A 14,697-nucleotide genomic window follows, 5' to 3' on the forward strand; every position below is an offset into this window, starting at 1 on the left:
TGCTCACATTCCCAAGGAACAGAGAGCTGCTCTCCAGCTGACAGCAGGGAGGTGAATCTGTCTTCTCTTTACTCCTGAAGGTTTCCATCTGAGCTGGAAGGACCCCCCAGGATCCCCCAGCCCAGCCCCTGTCCCTGCCCAGCCCCCCCAGCCCCCCCACCCTGGGCACCCCTGGCAGCGCTGCCCAAAGGCTCCTGGAGCTCTGGCAGCCTCGGGGCCGTGCCCATTCCCTGGGCAGCCTGGGCAGTGCCAGCACCCTCTGGGGGCAGAGCCTTGCCCTGAGCTCCAGCCTGAGCTGCCCTGGCCCAGCCCCAGCCGTGCCCTGGCTCCTGTCCCTGGCCCAGAGCAGAGATGGGAGCTGCCCCTCAGAGGAAGCTGCAGACCCTGAGCCTCCCCTCAGCCTCCCCTGCTCCAGACTGAACAAACCCAATACCCTCACCCCTCCTTCTTACACCATCAGAAATCAAACTGTGCATTGTGAAATTCCTGTAATTTCTCCATTCCTTGTGAGACCCAGGATACACATTCAAAACCTCTTTAGATCTTCCAGGGCACATTATTTGCAAAACCTCAATTTAAACAACAAATAAGTACAAAAGCTCTCCCCAGGGCAGGGCAGAACAAGACAATCCTACACTGAGTGACCTCACACAGCAAACCCCAAACAGGAGATGCTGAAATGGATTTGCAACACTCAGTCCATGGGACAACTCATGGAGGAGGACACAAGGTGGTACCTGGAAAAGAAGAGATTCCCTGGCCTTGGACATCTACTGTAAGTGAATCCAGGGGGATGCAGATCTCCATCCAATGTGGAGGCAGGGGAAGGAGAGCACCACATGCCTCTCCCTCTGGGCTCTCTCCCTAAATGCAGATCAAGTCTGAAGTCACACTCCTACCAAAAAGGAAGGTGAGAAGGGCAGTAACAGAAGCTGAAACACACCCCAGACCTGAGATGCTCTGTGGTTACTGCAAATGTTTGGAGGACACCTGGGAGACGAACTTGGAAGGGAGGGTAGAAGTACATGGATCAAAAATACAGCAGAAAGTGGTACCTGCAGTATAAAACCAGTCCAAAATGTGGGAAAACTCCCAAGACTTGACAACAACCAAGCCCAGGCCAACAGTGGTGCTTCAAACACACCCAAACTCCAGAGCAGCCATGACTGCAGCTGCTGTAACACACTGCATCCCTGTTTTGTTTTTTTAATATAAAAAAGCAGGCAAAAGTCCTGAATGTCCCTGTCCCAGTCCATAACCTGTCCCCCTGAGCTACTCAGCTGTCCAGAGCTTGAAGGTTCTGTCGTAGGAGCAGGTGGCAATGAGCTGCCCATCCAGGGAGATGTCCAGGCCCATCACCTTCCCCTCGTGCCCCGCCAGTGTCTTCAGGGGGGACCAGCCAGGGTGGGTCCAGATCTTGGCCGTGTTGTCGTAGGCGCCCGTGAGCAGGAAATTCCCGTGGTTGGCTGCACAGGAGGAGAAAGGGGAGAAGTGAGGCTTGCAATGAACACATGACACCCCTGCTCACAAACAGGCCTTGCTGAGCTGCAGGTGTGCATGGGAGCTGCCAGAGGGGAGGGACGGGGAGCAGCAGGGACTCACGTTCAAACCTGACGCCGGTGACCAGGTTCTGGTGGGCAGGGATGGTGTAGATGCATTTCCTCTGCCGCAGGTCCCACACCTTGCAGGTGTTGTCCCCACTGCCCGTGGCCACGTGGTACCTGCCAAGGAGGGGAGGCAGAGCAGTGTTCAGGGAGTGCAGTTTACACTCAGAGCCCCCACATCAGTGCCAGCTCCTTCCTTACCCGTTTGGGGAGAAGTTGATTCCGTAAATCTCCTTCAGGTGCCCTTCCAGGAACATGATACAGCGGCCTGTGCGCAGGTCCCACACCCGGCCAAAGGCATCCAGGCCTCTGCAAGCACAGCATTGTTGGATTCTTGTTGTGTTCATATTTCTCAAGTCCCATACTGTACCAAGCTGTTCTTCTCTGCAGCACAGTTCTTCATATGTCTTCTCAGGGGCTCCTCCTGGGCTCTCTACCCACCCCTATTTATTCCAGTTACCTTCACGAGCTACAGCTGCTGCCCAACTGAGGACTTCACAGCTGTGGCTCGTTTGGAGTAACCGGGACCCACACAGACCTTACAGGGACTCTCTCCATAAGGACCCACTTATTTAATACATAGATCTTAACAGGGACTCTCTCCATAACAATACATATATATTCAGGCCCCCACACAGCATCACACACTGGGCTGGGCTGGGCGGGACCCTACAGATCACCCTGGCCATGGCAGGGACATCTCCCACTGTCCCAGGTGCTCCCAGCCCTGCCCAGCTGCTGCCAGGAGCTGCCCAGGCCCCTCGGGCTGTTTGCTCAGGGACACAAAGGGAGGATCTGGCTCACACAGGGGAGGGGGGGTCTGGATGCCCCTGGTGAGGACAGGACAAGGTGACAGATCACCTGGATGATGGAAACCCCACAAAGAGAAATCAATGCAGAACATGCACAGAGAGTGGGAAGATGCCATAAAATGAAATCAGGGGCTGCTGGGGTAATGGAGGATCTGAGCAGGCCCAGGGTGTTCAGAGAATCCCAGATTGGTCTGGGTTGGGAGGGACCTTAAATCCCACCCAGTGCCACCCCTGCCATGGCAGGGACACCTCCCACTGTCCCAGGTGCTCCCAGCCCTGCCCAGCCTGGCCTTGGGCACTGCCAGGGATCCAGGGGCAGCCACAGCTGCTCTGGGCCTTCCCTCCTCCCAGGGAACAATTCCTAATTGCCACTATCCCCTCCATGCCTGCCCTCTGGCAGTGGGAGCCACTCCCCAGCACTGTCCCTGGTGCCAGGAAAGGCCCTGGTGCAGGGGGCACTCACCCGGTGCCAGCCAGGGAGCCGTCGGTGTGGAAGGCGATGTCGTAGACGCCCTTGCTGTGCCCCTCCTGGTGCAGGATCTCCTCCTGCGCCTCCAGGTCCCACAGGCGCCACGAGTGGTCGTAGCTGAGGAACAAAGCTCTCCTTAGTCACAGTCACTGAGGCTGCAAAAGCCCTCCAGGACCATGGAGTCCAGCTGTTAACCCAGCACCACCACATTCACCATGAACCAACATCCCCAGGTGCCACCTCTGGGTGTTTTGTGACCACTCCCAGGATGGTGACTCCACCCCTGGGCAGCCTGTGCCAGTGCCAGGCCACCCTTTGTGTGAGGATGTTTTTCCCCCAGTATCCAACCTAAACCTTCCCTGGTGTAACTTGAGGTTATTTCCCCTGGTCTCCATGTAACTCCAGGGAGAACAACAGGATATTTCACCAACCCTGGGAGCATTTTATTCCCAGTGTCTCACACAGGGGCAGGGAAAGGAATCCCAATGACCTGCTGTCCATGACACTGCAGCAGCCCAGCTGTGCTCACAATGGCCAAGCCCTGCCCAGCTGCTGTGGACAAGCCTTGACACCAGGGCCACCAGCTGGGCAGCCCATGGTCACTTCTGGAAGCCATGGTCACTGGAAGCCATGGTCACCAGCCCATGGTCACCTCTGGAAGCCATGGTCACCAGCCCATGGTCACTTCTGGAAGCCATGGACACTGAAAGCCATGGTCACCAGCCCATGGTCACCTTTGGAAGCCATGGTCACTTCTGGAAGCCATGGTCACCAGCCCATGGTCACCTCTGGAAGCCATGGTCACCAGCCCATGGTCACTTCTGGAAGCCATGGTCACCAGCCCATGGTCACCAGCCCGTGGTCAACCTCTGGAAGCCATGGTCACCAGCCCATGGTCACCTTTGGAAGCCATGGTCACCAGCCCATGGTCACCTTTGGAAGCCATGGTCACTGGAAGCCATGGTCACCAGCCCATGGTCACCTTTGGAAGCCACGGTCACCAGCCCATGGTCACTTCTGGAAGCCACGGTCACTTCTGGAAGCCATGGTCACCAGCCCATGGTCACCTTTGGAAGCCACGGTCACCAGCCCATGGTCACCTCTGGAAGCCACGGTCACTTCTGGAAGCCATGGTCACCAGCCCATGGTCACTTCTGGAAGCCATGGTCACCAGCCCATGGTCACCTCTGGAAGCCATTGTCACTGGAAGCTATGGTCACCTCTGGAAGCCATGGTCACCAGCCCATGGTCACTGGAAGCCATGGTCACCAGCCCGTGGTCACTTCTGGAAGCCATGGTCACTGGAAGCCATGGTGACCAGCCCATGGTGACCAGCCCATGGTCACCTCTGGATGCCAGTGCCCCGGTGTCCGTACCAGGTGGTGCCCAGGAACCTCCCTGAGGGGTGCCACATCACTCGGGCCACTCTCATGCTGTGTCCCTCGATGTCTGCCACGGGCTCATCACTGAAACACAGAACAAACCATTGGCCTGGGCTCTGGCTCGAGCCAGGCCTTGCTCACACACTGTGATGGCAGCAGCAGCTCTGCTGAGGAAATCAAACCAGGCAGCAACAGCAGAGCTGTTGCCAATGACTCTGAACTCTGCCACGCTCCAAGCTCTGAGTGAAACCCTTTCTCCACACCTCCTGTTGACTGTAAAGCTCTCCTGGGATGATGATGATTATTAATGAAAATTAACAAGGCCCTTGTCATTAGCACTTTTGGAAGTACAGAAACAAACCTGAACTGCAGGAAGTTCTGAGAACACAACATCCTGAACTGCAGCAGCTCCTGCTGTTCTGCAGGAGGCAGGGAACATTTATTCTCCCAGAATGACAGGCAGCAGGTCAGGAGCACTCACACACCCTCTGAACAGCACTGAAGCTTCTTTCCAACAGGTTAATTAAGAGATGTGGTCACATGAGCCTAACAACCCCCTGTCCCTTTGCCCAGGGGCACTTTTGCTGTTACAAACTGTGATTTCAGCTGAGGATAAACAGCTGTGCCTCTGGAGCTGCCTGCCCTTCCCAGGAGCCCTGAGGCTCCAGTTCTCAAGCAGGTGATGCTGAGGCTCAGTACCTGAACCCTTCTCCTCTCCCAGGCCTGAGGGAGGTGCTGCCCATCTGCCAGAGCTCCTCTGTGCACTGACAGTCATTTGTTTGCAGCACAGGCAGAACTTTTTGTGTCTGTTTGTGCATTTATTTGGTCAATCCCTCTCCAAATCCTGGTGCTTTCCAACCACTCAAAAATTCATTTCTTAATATCCAAGAGGGGCAATTTTCTCCTTAGTGAGCTGTTAGAATGAAACAGTCCCCAGACTTTCCATCCATCACCCCCAGCAGCTGAGCAATGCCCAGCAGCAATTCTGCCTCAGCCCCTCTCAGACCACCTCCCTCACCTGGGCTCCCTAATCAGGGTGATCTCTCCTCCTGCTGAACAGGGTGGCACATACTGAGGCCAGGGAGGGCACTGGGGCAGCTACAAGGAAAGGTCCCATTGGCAGGAATGTCTGCAGGAACATGGAATATGAACCCCAGCACAGCAAGGCTGCAGCTGTGCACATCTGGAACAGTTCTGACCTTTCCAGGTTCCAGAGTTTGACAGAGCCATCAGCTGCACACGAGGCCAGGCTCACGTCCTTCTTGTCCAGGGACACCGTGGCCTTGGGGTGGAACACGATGGCCCCCACGTTGGTGCTGTGTCCTGAAGGGAAAGAAAAGCAAAATTCAGAAATCTGCCACAGGATCCTGGCCAGTTCTTCAGAAAAGCAGCATTTCCTTGGCACTGGGGAGGGAGGTGGCATTGCCCTGTCACCCCCAGCCAAACTGCACTTCCAGGAGCACCCAAGGCAGAGCATCCAAAATGAAGGTTTGGAACTCTCAAAAATTCAACACGTGAATCAAAGGATTTGTCCTCACATCTGTATTTAGTCCAAGTTGTGACCACTACTCAAAGAACCTCACTGTTGTCAAGTGAGCTGCCCAAAACTGCAGCTGTTTGTTACTCAAGTAACTCAAACCAGATTTGGAAACCAAACCAAATTGTTCAGAAACAGCAAACTTGGAGCTGAGGTTTGAGCTGAAGGCCAGGTCTGAGGTTTGAGCTGAAGGCCAGGTCTGAGGTTTGAGCTGAAGGCCAGGTCTCCCTTCTCATTATATGACACATTCCCATGCTCCCAAGCCAAGGGATGCTCTCAATAAGACAGAAACCTGCCTGAACACAACATTTTAAACCACAAAGCAATTCAGATGTGGGAGCTCAGCACAGAGAGAAACAAAAGAAGCAGAAGCCTCAGTGAGAGCCCCTGAGTACCTCGTAAGGTGTGAACCAGGTTGCAGTCAGGCACAGACCAGAGCTTGCACAGCCCACTCCTGTGAACACAAGGAATGGATGTCAGTGGAGAAGGACAGCAAGGAACACATCAGTGTTCTTGATCAATCAATCTCTGCTCAGCTCTAAATGAGGTGATGAGAGCTCAGAGCAGCCTCTCACAGTTCCCAAGGCTCCAAAACCATTCCTGTGCTCCCCCAGCCCCCAGGGCAGGTGCTGCCAAGGCAGGCTCACCAGCAGGCTGTGGCCAGCAGTTTGGAGTTGGGGCTGAAGTGGCAGTAGGACAGCGGGCGATCGTCCCCGATCTGGCTGCAGAAGTTATTCAAGGACTGTAAGAAACACAAAGAAAATCATCAATAAATGACTGAAGCACAGCCAGCCCAGAGCTATCCCCAGCCAAAGCTTGAGGTGAGGGAGGCAAACGTGCACAGGAGGAGGCAGAGGCCCTTGGGAAGTCACTTTCAAAGGGAGATGCTGCCTCAGAGCCACTGCAGCTCCAGGCAGGAGGGCCAGGACAAGCCTGGCCCAGCACAGCCCCCCAGGAACACCCATGGTGTGTGCCCCCAGCCCCAGAGCTCTGCAGCTGCAGCTCTGACACAGAGCTGGCTGGAGTTTGGCATCTGCCCACAGATCATCCAAAGAATCCAACCAGACAGACAGGGCAGAGGGGAGAACAAATCCTCTGGAGTAAACAGGATTAGGGGGGCAGCACACTCTGCCTGAGCCTCTCTGTTTGGTTAAGCTGGGAATCTGGCTTAGCATGCTCACAAAGGGCATCTCAGAGTCATCCCAACCATGCTCAGCACCCAGAGTTGGTATTTCCCTGGCATTCCTGGGCTCCCCAGGCAGAGGGAGGAATACATTCCTTCAGCCTCACAGGTGAGTGGCAAGGCAGGACAGGGATGTCTCTGCACCCTCTGCCATGCCAGGGACAAATTACATCTCCCTGGAGAGAAATTACATCTCCTCCTTCCTTCTCTGAAGGAGTCAGAAAAGGCTTCAGAGACACAGGGAAAGAGGAAAAGCAGAACTTCCCAAGACTGCACAGACTGATGTGCATGTGGACAGCACCTCAGGCAGCTCAATTCCTGCTGGGCTCTCAGAGGATCAGCCAAACCTCGTGAGCACAGCAGTGGAGCAGCTGCCAAAGCCAAACCTACCCTCAGGGATTTGTGCAGCTCCTGCCTCTGGGATGTCCTGGTGGCCTCAGGGATCTCCTTGAGCAGCCGAGCCTCCTCCAGCCTCTTTGCTGCCCTGGGGAGAGCAAAGGTGGGGTGGGAGCCCCCAGAACTGTCCCTTCCCTGCCCCTGGAAATGCCTTTGCTCTGCTCTTCCCCCAGACATCCCCTCCTGCCCCTGGAAATGCCTTTTCCCTGCTCTTCCCTGGATCAGTCCCTGAGAGCTCCAGCTCTGGGCTCACTGGACCTGCCCCCCACTCCCTGCATTTCCCATGCTCCCCCCAGCAGGATTTGCCCAATGTTTTGTGTTTTCTCTCACCTGGGGAGGGAGTAGTTGGCCAGCCACAGCCTGGCTGTTTTCAGACTGCGTGGGCCCTCGTGGTACCAGGTTTGCTGATACTGTAAAAAAGGAATAAAAGTGATGGAAAAGCCCTGGTGCTGCTGCCCCTGTGTTCATTCCCGTCAGCTCCTCCCAGCAGCACCTGCCCCAAACCCTGCTGTGCTCTGGCCTCTTTTTAAAGGCTTTCTGCACAATTAAGCCCCAGGAAAAGGATTTGGGGAGATAAATCAAATTCTCTGCCCTACAGATCCAATCCTGACATGCTGCCACTTCACACAACATTCCAGTTGAACCCTGACTCATCTGCACTTACTGATATGTAACTCCCTCCTTGTTTACACATTACTCAGTAAAGAGAGAGAGCTGCAGAAATTATTTCTTACAGTACAGCTCAAAAATAGTAAGGCAAAAGAGACTCAGAAGAGATACAGAAACAGAAGGAGTAATCAAAGGCAGAGACAGATGCAGCAGCAGGAACATATTTTTTTCTTCCCAAGTGTGAAGGAAAGTAAGGGACTTGCTGCAGTAGGTAAGAGCCCACACACCTGCTCTCCTGGTCTGCACAGTGAGAGCAGCACAGAGCAGGGTCTGTGAGTAAAAACCACACTTGGTGCTCCTCACTGTGACCAAACATTGCCACAGGTTTGCTGAAATGGGCAACACAGAAAAAGTCTGAAGGGATGGCATGAGAATCCAGAGGCTGGCCAAAGGCAGAGTCCTGATTATATCAGAGCTGGATACACCACTGAGGGACAGGGGACACCCTCACCTCTTCTTTGGACTTCTTGGACCTGTCATCGTCTTTCCTGGTCTTCTTTAATGCATCTGTGCCAACTACTGAGAGGATGTTCCTTAACCTGGGAGGGAAATCATGAAGCTGCATTTAGTCAGGAAATTCTCAGCTGTCCTAACAATATCACTGTGAGATTCCCTCTGCCTTGGGGTCCTTAGAACAGAAATCCCAGACTGGTTTGGAGTGGGAGGGACTTTAAAGCCCATCCAGTGCCACCCCTGCCATGGCAGGGACACCTCCCACTGTCCCAGGCTGCTCCCAGCCCTGTCCAGCCTGGCCCTGGGCACTGCCAGGGATGGAGCAGCCCCTGGACATTGAGGATTTTGCCTGAAGGCCAAAGCACAAAAGTAAAATGCCACATGAAATTGCTGAAATCAGGCAATGTTGGGTCCCTTTTATTTATATATAAATAAAAGGGAGGGGTATATTTTAAAAAAGATCTGGAACCCAGAGCTTTTCCTGGGCACTGCCAGGGATCCAGGGGCAGCCACAGCTGCTCTGGGCACCCCGTGCCAAGGGCCTGCCCACCCTCACAGGGAACAATTCCCAATATCCTATCCAGCCCTGCCCTCTGGCAGTGGGAGCCATTCCCTGTGTCCTGTCCCTCCATCCCTTCAGGCCCTGGCAGGGACTCTCAGCTCTCCCAGGTGAGCCCGCCCAGCTCTCGCAGCTGCGCTGTGGCACAGGGCTCTGTGCAGCCCAGCCGCCAGGAGGAGCCCTGTGCTGCGCCAGCTGTCCCCTCCCCGTGCAGGCCCAGCACCTCTCCCTGCGCTCCGCAGGGCCCTCTCCGAAGAGCGTGATGGGCTCCCCCAGGGCCCTCAGGCACGCCTTGACCTCGCAGTCGTCCGTGGACACGTTGATCTGCCGCGCGCGCTTGCGCCGCTCGAACTCCGCCAGCACCTCGGCCTGCCGCTCGCTCATGTGGTCCTCGAGGTCAAACACCTCCCCTGGGCACACACACAGCCTCAGCACGGGCAGCCAGCACGGCCCGGGGCACGGCTGGGGCTGCCAGGGCTCTCTGCAGGGCAGCCAGAGTGCGCCCGGCCCCGGCAGGGCCACCCCCAGCAGGGACACGGGAGGGTTTGGGATGTGAGCAGGGAGGGACACGGCACAGCTGCCTCAGCTCTCCCAGAGCTCCTCAGCCCCTGGATCCCTCCCTCAGCCCCTGGATCCCTCCCTCAGTGGTCCCAGAGCCCCTAGATCCCTCCCTCAGCTCTCCCAGAGGGCCTGGCTCCCTCCCTCAGCCCCTGGCTCCCTCCCTCAGCCCCTGGATCCCTCCCTCAGCCCCTGGATCCCTCCCTCAGCTCTCCCAGAGCCCCTGAACCCTTCCCTCAGCTGTCCCTCATCCCCTGGATGCCTCTCTCAGCTGTCCCAGAGCCCTGCACCCCAGAGCCTCCCTCAGCTCTCCCAGTGGCCCTGGATCCCACCCTTAGCTCTCCCAGAGCTCCTCAACCCCAGGATCCCTCCCTCAGTGGTCCCAGAGCCCCTCTGCCCTTGGATCCCTCACTCAACTGTCCCAGAGCCCCTGGACCCCTCCCTCAGCTCTCTCAGAGTTCTGGATCCCTCCCTCAGCTCTCCCAGAGCCTCTCAGCACCTGGATCCCTCCCCCAGAGCCCCTGGATCCCTCTCCCTCAGTTCCTGGATCCCTCCCTCAGCTGTCCCAGATCCCCCCTGCCCTGGATGCCTCTGGAATTGGAAGATCCAAGCACGGAGCCGCCCACCCCGGAGTGCTTTGAGGTGATGCCCACAGAGACATTTGGAAGTTGTCACATCCGCAGGGAGGGGACAACAAAGGGTGTTTGCACGTGCTCACCAGTGCTGATGTTGATGTTGCCAGCCTCCATGGCTGCCTTCATGCCCTCCTTGCCCAGCAGCCCGGCCTCGCCCTTGGCCAGGCGCTCGCGCTCCTTCTCCTCCAGGCTCCCGTAGAAGATGGGCGCCCGCTTGGCCGGGGGAGCCTCGGCCTCCTCGGCTGCCTTGGCCTTGGGGGGCTGGGGGGAGACACAGGGGGCACAGAGCGTGGGGGGACAGACACACAGAGCGTGGGGACAGACACACAGCAAACAGCCTGCCTGGGCCAGGACAACAGGGCTGGGCAAAGACCTCTCAGAACCCCAGCTTGGTTTGGGTGGAAGGGCACTGAAGCCCATTGCTGGAATCAGGCAATGTTGGGCCCCTTTTATTTATTATCTGGAGAGGTATTTTTGGAGCAAGCTTTAGAACACGGAGCTTTTCCTCCTCCATGCCCCAGCTCCAGCTCCCTCCCCGGAATGCTGAGGAGTGCGCGGTGCCCGGCTCCGTCCCCCCGGAGAGGCCTCACACGAACCGCCCGAGCGAGCAACCAGGACTGGGCACAAGTGCGGGAAACACGGGAGCCTGCGGGCTCCTTTAGAGCTCCGCTGTCACCGGGGCACCGTAAACCCCGCACAGCATCAGCAGCCGCGATTCCCGCGGCCTCTCCCGCTCCTGCGGGCCCGGAGCCGCCCCCATCTCCCGGACACTCACCTCAGGGGGCCGGGCCCCGCCGCGAGCCGCCGGTGCCCGCGCGGTGGCCATGGCGGGAGCGGGACCGGGAACAAGCCCAGGAACGGATAAGAAGCCGGGAAGGGGAACGGGAACCAGAGAGCGGGAACGGGGCGAGACTCGCGGCGCTCGCGCTCCGGCGCCTCACGGCCACTTCCGGGTCACGCAGGGCATGCCGGGAACTGCATCGCCCTTTAAGGGAGGAACACGCGAGGCACGCCGGGAGATGTAGTGCCCGCTAATGGTAGTACGCGCAGGGCACGGCGGGAGTTGCAGTGCCCGCTAATGGTAGTACGCGCGAGGCACGCCGGGAGATGTAGTGCCCGCTGAGGGCGGTACGCGCGGGGCACGCCGGGAGATGTAGTGCCCGCTGAGGGCGGTACGCGCGGGGCACGCCGGGAGATGCAGTGCCCGATAAGGGCGGTACGCGCAGGGCACGGCGGGAGATGCAGTGACCGATAAGGGCGGTACGCGCAGGGCACGCCGGGAGATGCAGTGCCCGATAAGGGCGGTACGCGCGGGGCACGCCGGGAGATGTAGTGCCCGCTAAGGGCGGTACGCGCGGGGCACGCCGGGAGATGCAGTGCCCGCTGAGGGCAGGACGCGCGGGGCACGCCGGGAGATGTAGTGCCCGCTGAGGGCGGTTCGCGCGAGGCACGCCGGGAGTTGTGGCGGGCCGGGCGGGGCCCGCTGAGGGCGGGAGCGCTCGGTCGTGCCGCCGGTCGCAGTGCCGCCGGTCGCGATGCTCCGTCGGAAGCCGACGCGGCTGGAGCTGAAGCTGGACGACATCGAGGAGTTCGAGAGCGTCCGGAAGGAGCTGGAGGTGCGCGCGGGGCCGGGCGCGGGGGGCTCGGCCCGCCCCCGGCCCTGACCGGCCCGTTCGCCCGCAGAGCCGCAGGAAGCAGCGCGACGAGGCCGAGGCGGCGGCGGGCGGAGAGGAGGCGGCGGCGATCGGAGCGCTGGGCACGGAGCACAAGAGCCGCGAGCAGCTCATCCATGAACGCATCGGGTACAAACCGCAGCCCAAGGCCGGCGGCCGCACCGCGCACTTCGGCACCTTCGAGTTCTGAGCGGGGCAGCCTCGGGACCCCCTGGCAGCCCCGGTACCCCTGGCAGCCCTGGGAACCCCCGGCAGCCCCGGTACCCCCGGCAGCCCCGGCCCTCTCAGCCGGGCGGGCCGCGCCGGGCGGGCCTCGCTGTCTCCTCTCCGAGCTGTTACATTTTTGTTTTTTAAGTTTGGTTAACACGGCCGTGAAGGCCCCTTTGCCGAGTGTTTTGTTTTAAATAAACACTTATTTTTTTATAATAAAGTGATGATAATCCCACGAGCTGCTGTAAACGGCTGCAGTGACCGGTGGCGGTGGAAACACCCGGACCCCCCGTTCCGTGCTGTGAGCAGGGGGATGAAACACCCCGGGAGGATCCTCTGGGAAAGTGATCTGGTGATCTTAAAGCAGACTGGAGTGGCCCCCTGAACCTCCCGAGAGAATCAATCGTATTATTTAATGTTAGATCTAGCAAACCCACAGGTTTCTCTTGCTTTTCTTTCTCCCCCTCCATTTTCTAGTAATTTGTATTTCACAGAGCTCACCTATGAGCTGGGTCACAGAATTGTTTGCAACAGCATTTGGGAGTGTCTGAAAGGAGATCTCGGTTTTAGAACTCATTTCTTCTCCTTTTCCTTTCCTTGTGTTCTTTCCTCTCTATTCTGCTAAATGCATCAGAAAAATGTAAAGAACTCTTGAAAATGCAATCTTTAAATGATAACAAACACCAGCTTTTCAAGTTGCTTTCAGTTTCATCCTCATGTCTGCTCACATTAGGCTCATGTGGATAGCACACACATACACAAAATTCCCATCAATAATTTTTAATCTTTTGAATCCTCTCTCAATCCTCTGTCATTTTGGGAAGTTTGTCAAATCTGTTTTAGCTCAAAGTTGTTTGTATTTACATGGCAATCTGGCTGTTGCTATTTGTATTTTTTTTACTACCTTTGGGAAAAATCCTTTTGCTGTAACATCAAAAGTACTGGGCTGTGGCTGTGTTCACAGGGGTCCCAGGATGAGGGAAGAGATGAGGATCTGACTCCATGTTTCAGAAGGCTGATTTATTATTTTATTATATATATTATATTAAAACTATACTAAAAGAATAGAAGAAAGGATTTCATCAGAAGGCTGGCTAAGGATGGAAAAAGAAAGAATGATAACAAAGGCTTGTGGCTCAGACAGAATCCAAGCCAGCTGACTGTGATTGGCCATTAATTAGAAACAACCACATGAGACCAATCACAGATGCACCTGTTGCATTCCACAGCAGCAGATAATCATTGCTTACATTTTGTTCCTGAGGCCTCCCAGCTTCTCAGGAGGAAAAATCCTAAGGAAAGGATTTTTCAGAAAATACCATGGCTACACTGGGGTTGAAATAGTTATTTGCCCATAACCAGCAAGCTTTATTTCAGTCAAATCACAAGGGAAATAGACACAACAGACACCCTACCGTGGTGGACCCACTGAGGAGAAGGTTCTGGAAGTGTCTGGTGAGTGTTTTGGGATAAAGGTGCCACAGCTCTGGGTGCCAGATCCCAAATACATCCCAGAGCTGCTCCATTCAGTCAGTGTCACCTGGGCAGGGAGTGCCTGCAGGCCTGGATCATGGGCTGGCCTCATGGATGGGGTCTGAGAGCCCAGATCCTCTGACTGAGCAGCTTTTCCTTTACACTTCCCTGCTCCAGCTCCATCCAGCTCTGCCCTGGTTTGGCACCCCTGGAGTGGAGCTCAGGGCTCTTTGCTGCTTGGAGCAAAGGCCACCAAACAGTTCCTTGTGGCTGGTGGCACCTGGAAACGCCAAGGGCACTTGGATTTCTTCAGCAGGTCCTTGGATTTACCCTCCCGAGGTGCTGAGCAGGGTGAGGTCGGATTTGATTTAGGTTCTGATTTGATTTAGGTGAGTTTTGGGGCAGAGCCCACTCAGGAGGGGTCTGGCACACACTGGGGCGAGTTGAAGGAAGCAACTTAAAATCCTGAGCAGTTTCTGGGTGCTCAGGAATCTGCTCCCTGCAGCCTGGGCCAGGAGCAGGGCAGGCTGCCACAGCCCTGGGCCTCAATTCAGGAGCTGGAGGCTCCCCTGCCCCTGGCCAGGGCTGTTTCCAACCATCTCCAGCACAATGACCAGGGCTGGTTTTTCAGCATTCCTCCAAAGCAGACTTCAGTTAAATTCAGGCTTCCTGTGTTGTAGGTGCATCAAATTCCAGCTCAGGCTGGGGAAATGTACAGAACTCCAAACTTTTCCAACTGGAAGGAGCCCCAGGCTGGCCTAGCAAAAAGCTGCATTCTGTCTAACACCAATACACTGATCAGGGGCTGCTCTGCTGGGCTGCCATTCCAGCTCTCAGAGGACACCTCAGAGGTTGTTACAGCTCCATAAAACTCCTCTGCAGGGCAGGCAGATCTGGGAGGCACCAATTCCTCTTCCCATCCCTCCCCACAAAGTGTGACTGAGCTGGAACAAAGATTTCTCAGTGAATCCCCATTGCAGCAGCTCCAGGGAGCTGGGGAGGCCCAGGGGATGCTCCTCACCCACCCCCAGCACCTGAACAGGAACCCTGGGCCCTGCTGCTCCCTCCCAGGGTTGCACCAAGG

At 56.7% G+C, this 14,697-nt stretch overlaps 2 protein-coding genes across 2 annotated transcripts; one reads left to right on the forward strand and one right to left on the reverse strand.

Moving 5' to 3' along the window:
• Positions 1–474: 474 nt before the first annotated feature.
• On the reverse strand, positions 475–11,199 carry PRPF4 (pre-mRNA processing factor 4). Its single transcript, XM_058038078.1, has 14 exons — positions 11,033–11,199; positions 10,341–10,518; positions 9,288–9,474; positions 8,504–8,591; positions 7,714–7,793; positions 7,378–7,471; positions 6,452–6,546; positions 6,200–6,258; positions 5,467–5,590; positions 4,262–4,351; positions 2,880–3,002; positions 1,806–1,913; positions 1,603–1,721; positions 475–1,466 (listed from the first exon to the last, which is right to left on the reverse strand). The coding sequence occupies exons 1-14, from the start codon at positions 11,081–11,083 to the stop codon at positions 1,273–1,275; spliced, it is 1,590 nt and encodes a 529-aa protein (XP_057894061.1). The 5' UTR covers positions 11,084–11,199; the 3' UTR covers positions 475–1,272.
• A 532-nt stretch (positions 11,200–11,731) lies between these two features.
• CDC26 (cell division cycle 26) lies at positions 11,732–12,378 on the forward strand. Its single transcript, XM_058038295.1, has 2 exons — positions 11,732–11,873; positions 11,941–12,378. The coding sequence occupies exons 1-2, from the start codon at positions 11,793–11,795 to the stop codon at positions 12,118–12,120; spliced, it is 261 nt and encodes an 86-aa protein (XP_057894278.1). The 5' UTR covers positions 11,732–11,792; the 3' UTR covers positions 12,121–12,378.
• Positions 12,379–14,697: the final 2,319 nt, after the last annotated feature.

Source organism: Melospiza georgiana, chromosome 20 (genome assembly GCF_028018845.1).
Source record: "Melospiza georgiana isolate bMelGeo1 chromosome 20, bMelGeo1.pri, whole genome shotgun sequence".
In the NCBI taxonomy this organism is placed as follows: Eukaryota; Metazoa; Chordata; class Aves; order Passeriformes; family Passerellidae; genus Melospiza; species Melospiza georgiana.

Excerpts from the sequence above, each read along its gene's own strand:
- CDC26 (XM_058038295.1), top strand. The coding sequence starts at position 11,793 with ATGCTCCGTCGGAAGCCGACGCGGCTGGAGCTGAAGCTGGACGACATC. Across the intron at positions 11,874-11,940 it reads GCGTCCGGAAGGAGCTGGAG|AGCCGCAGGAAGCAGCGCGA; the intron begins GTGCGCGCGGGG and ends GTTCGCCCGCAG.
- PRPF4 (XM_058038078.1), bottom strand. The coding sequence starts at position 11,083 with ATGGCCACCGCGCGGGCACCGGCGGCTCGCGGCGGGGCCCGGCCCCCT. Across the intron at positions 10,519-11,032 it reads GCGGGGCCCGGCCCCCTGAG|CCCCCCAAGGCCAAGGCAGC; the intron begins GTGAGTGTCCGG and ends GTCTCCCCCCAG. Across the intron at positions 6,547-7,377 it reads AGCTGCACAAATCCCTGAGG|TCCTTGAATAACTTCTGCAG; the intron begins GTAGGTTTGGCT and ends TGTTTCTTACAG.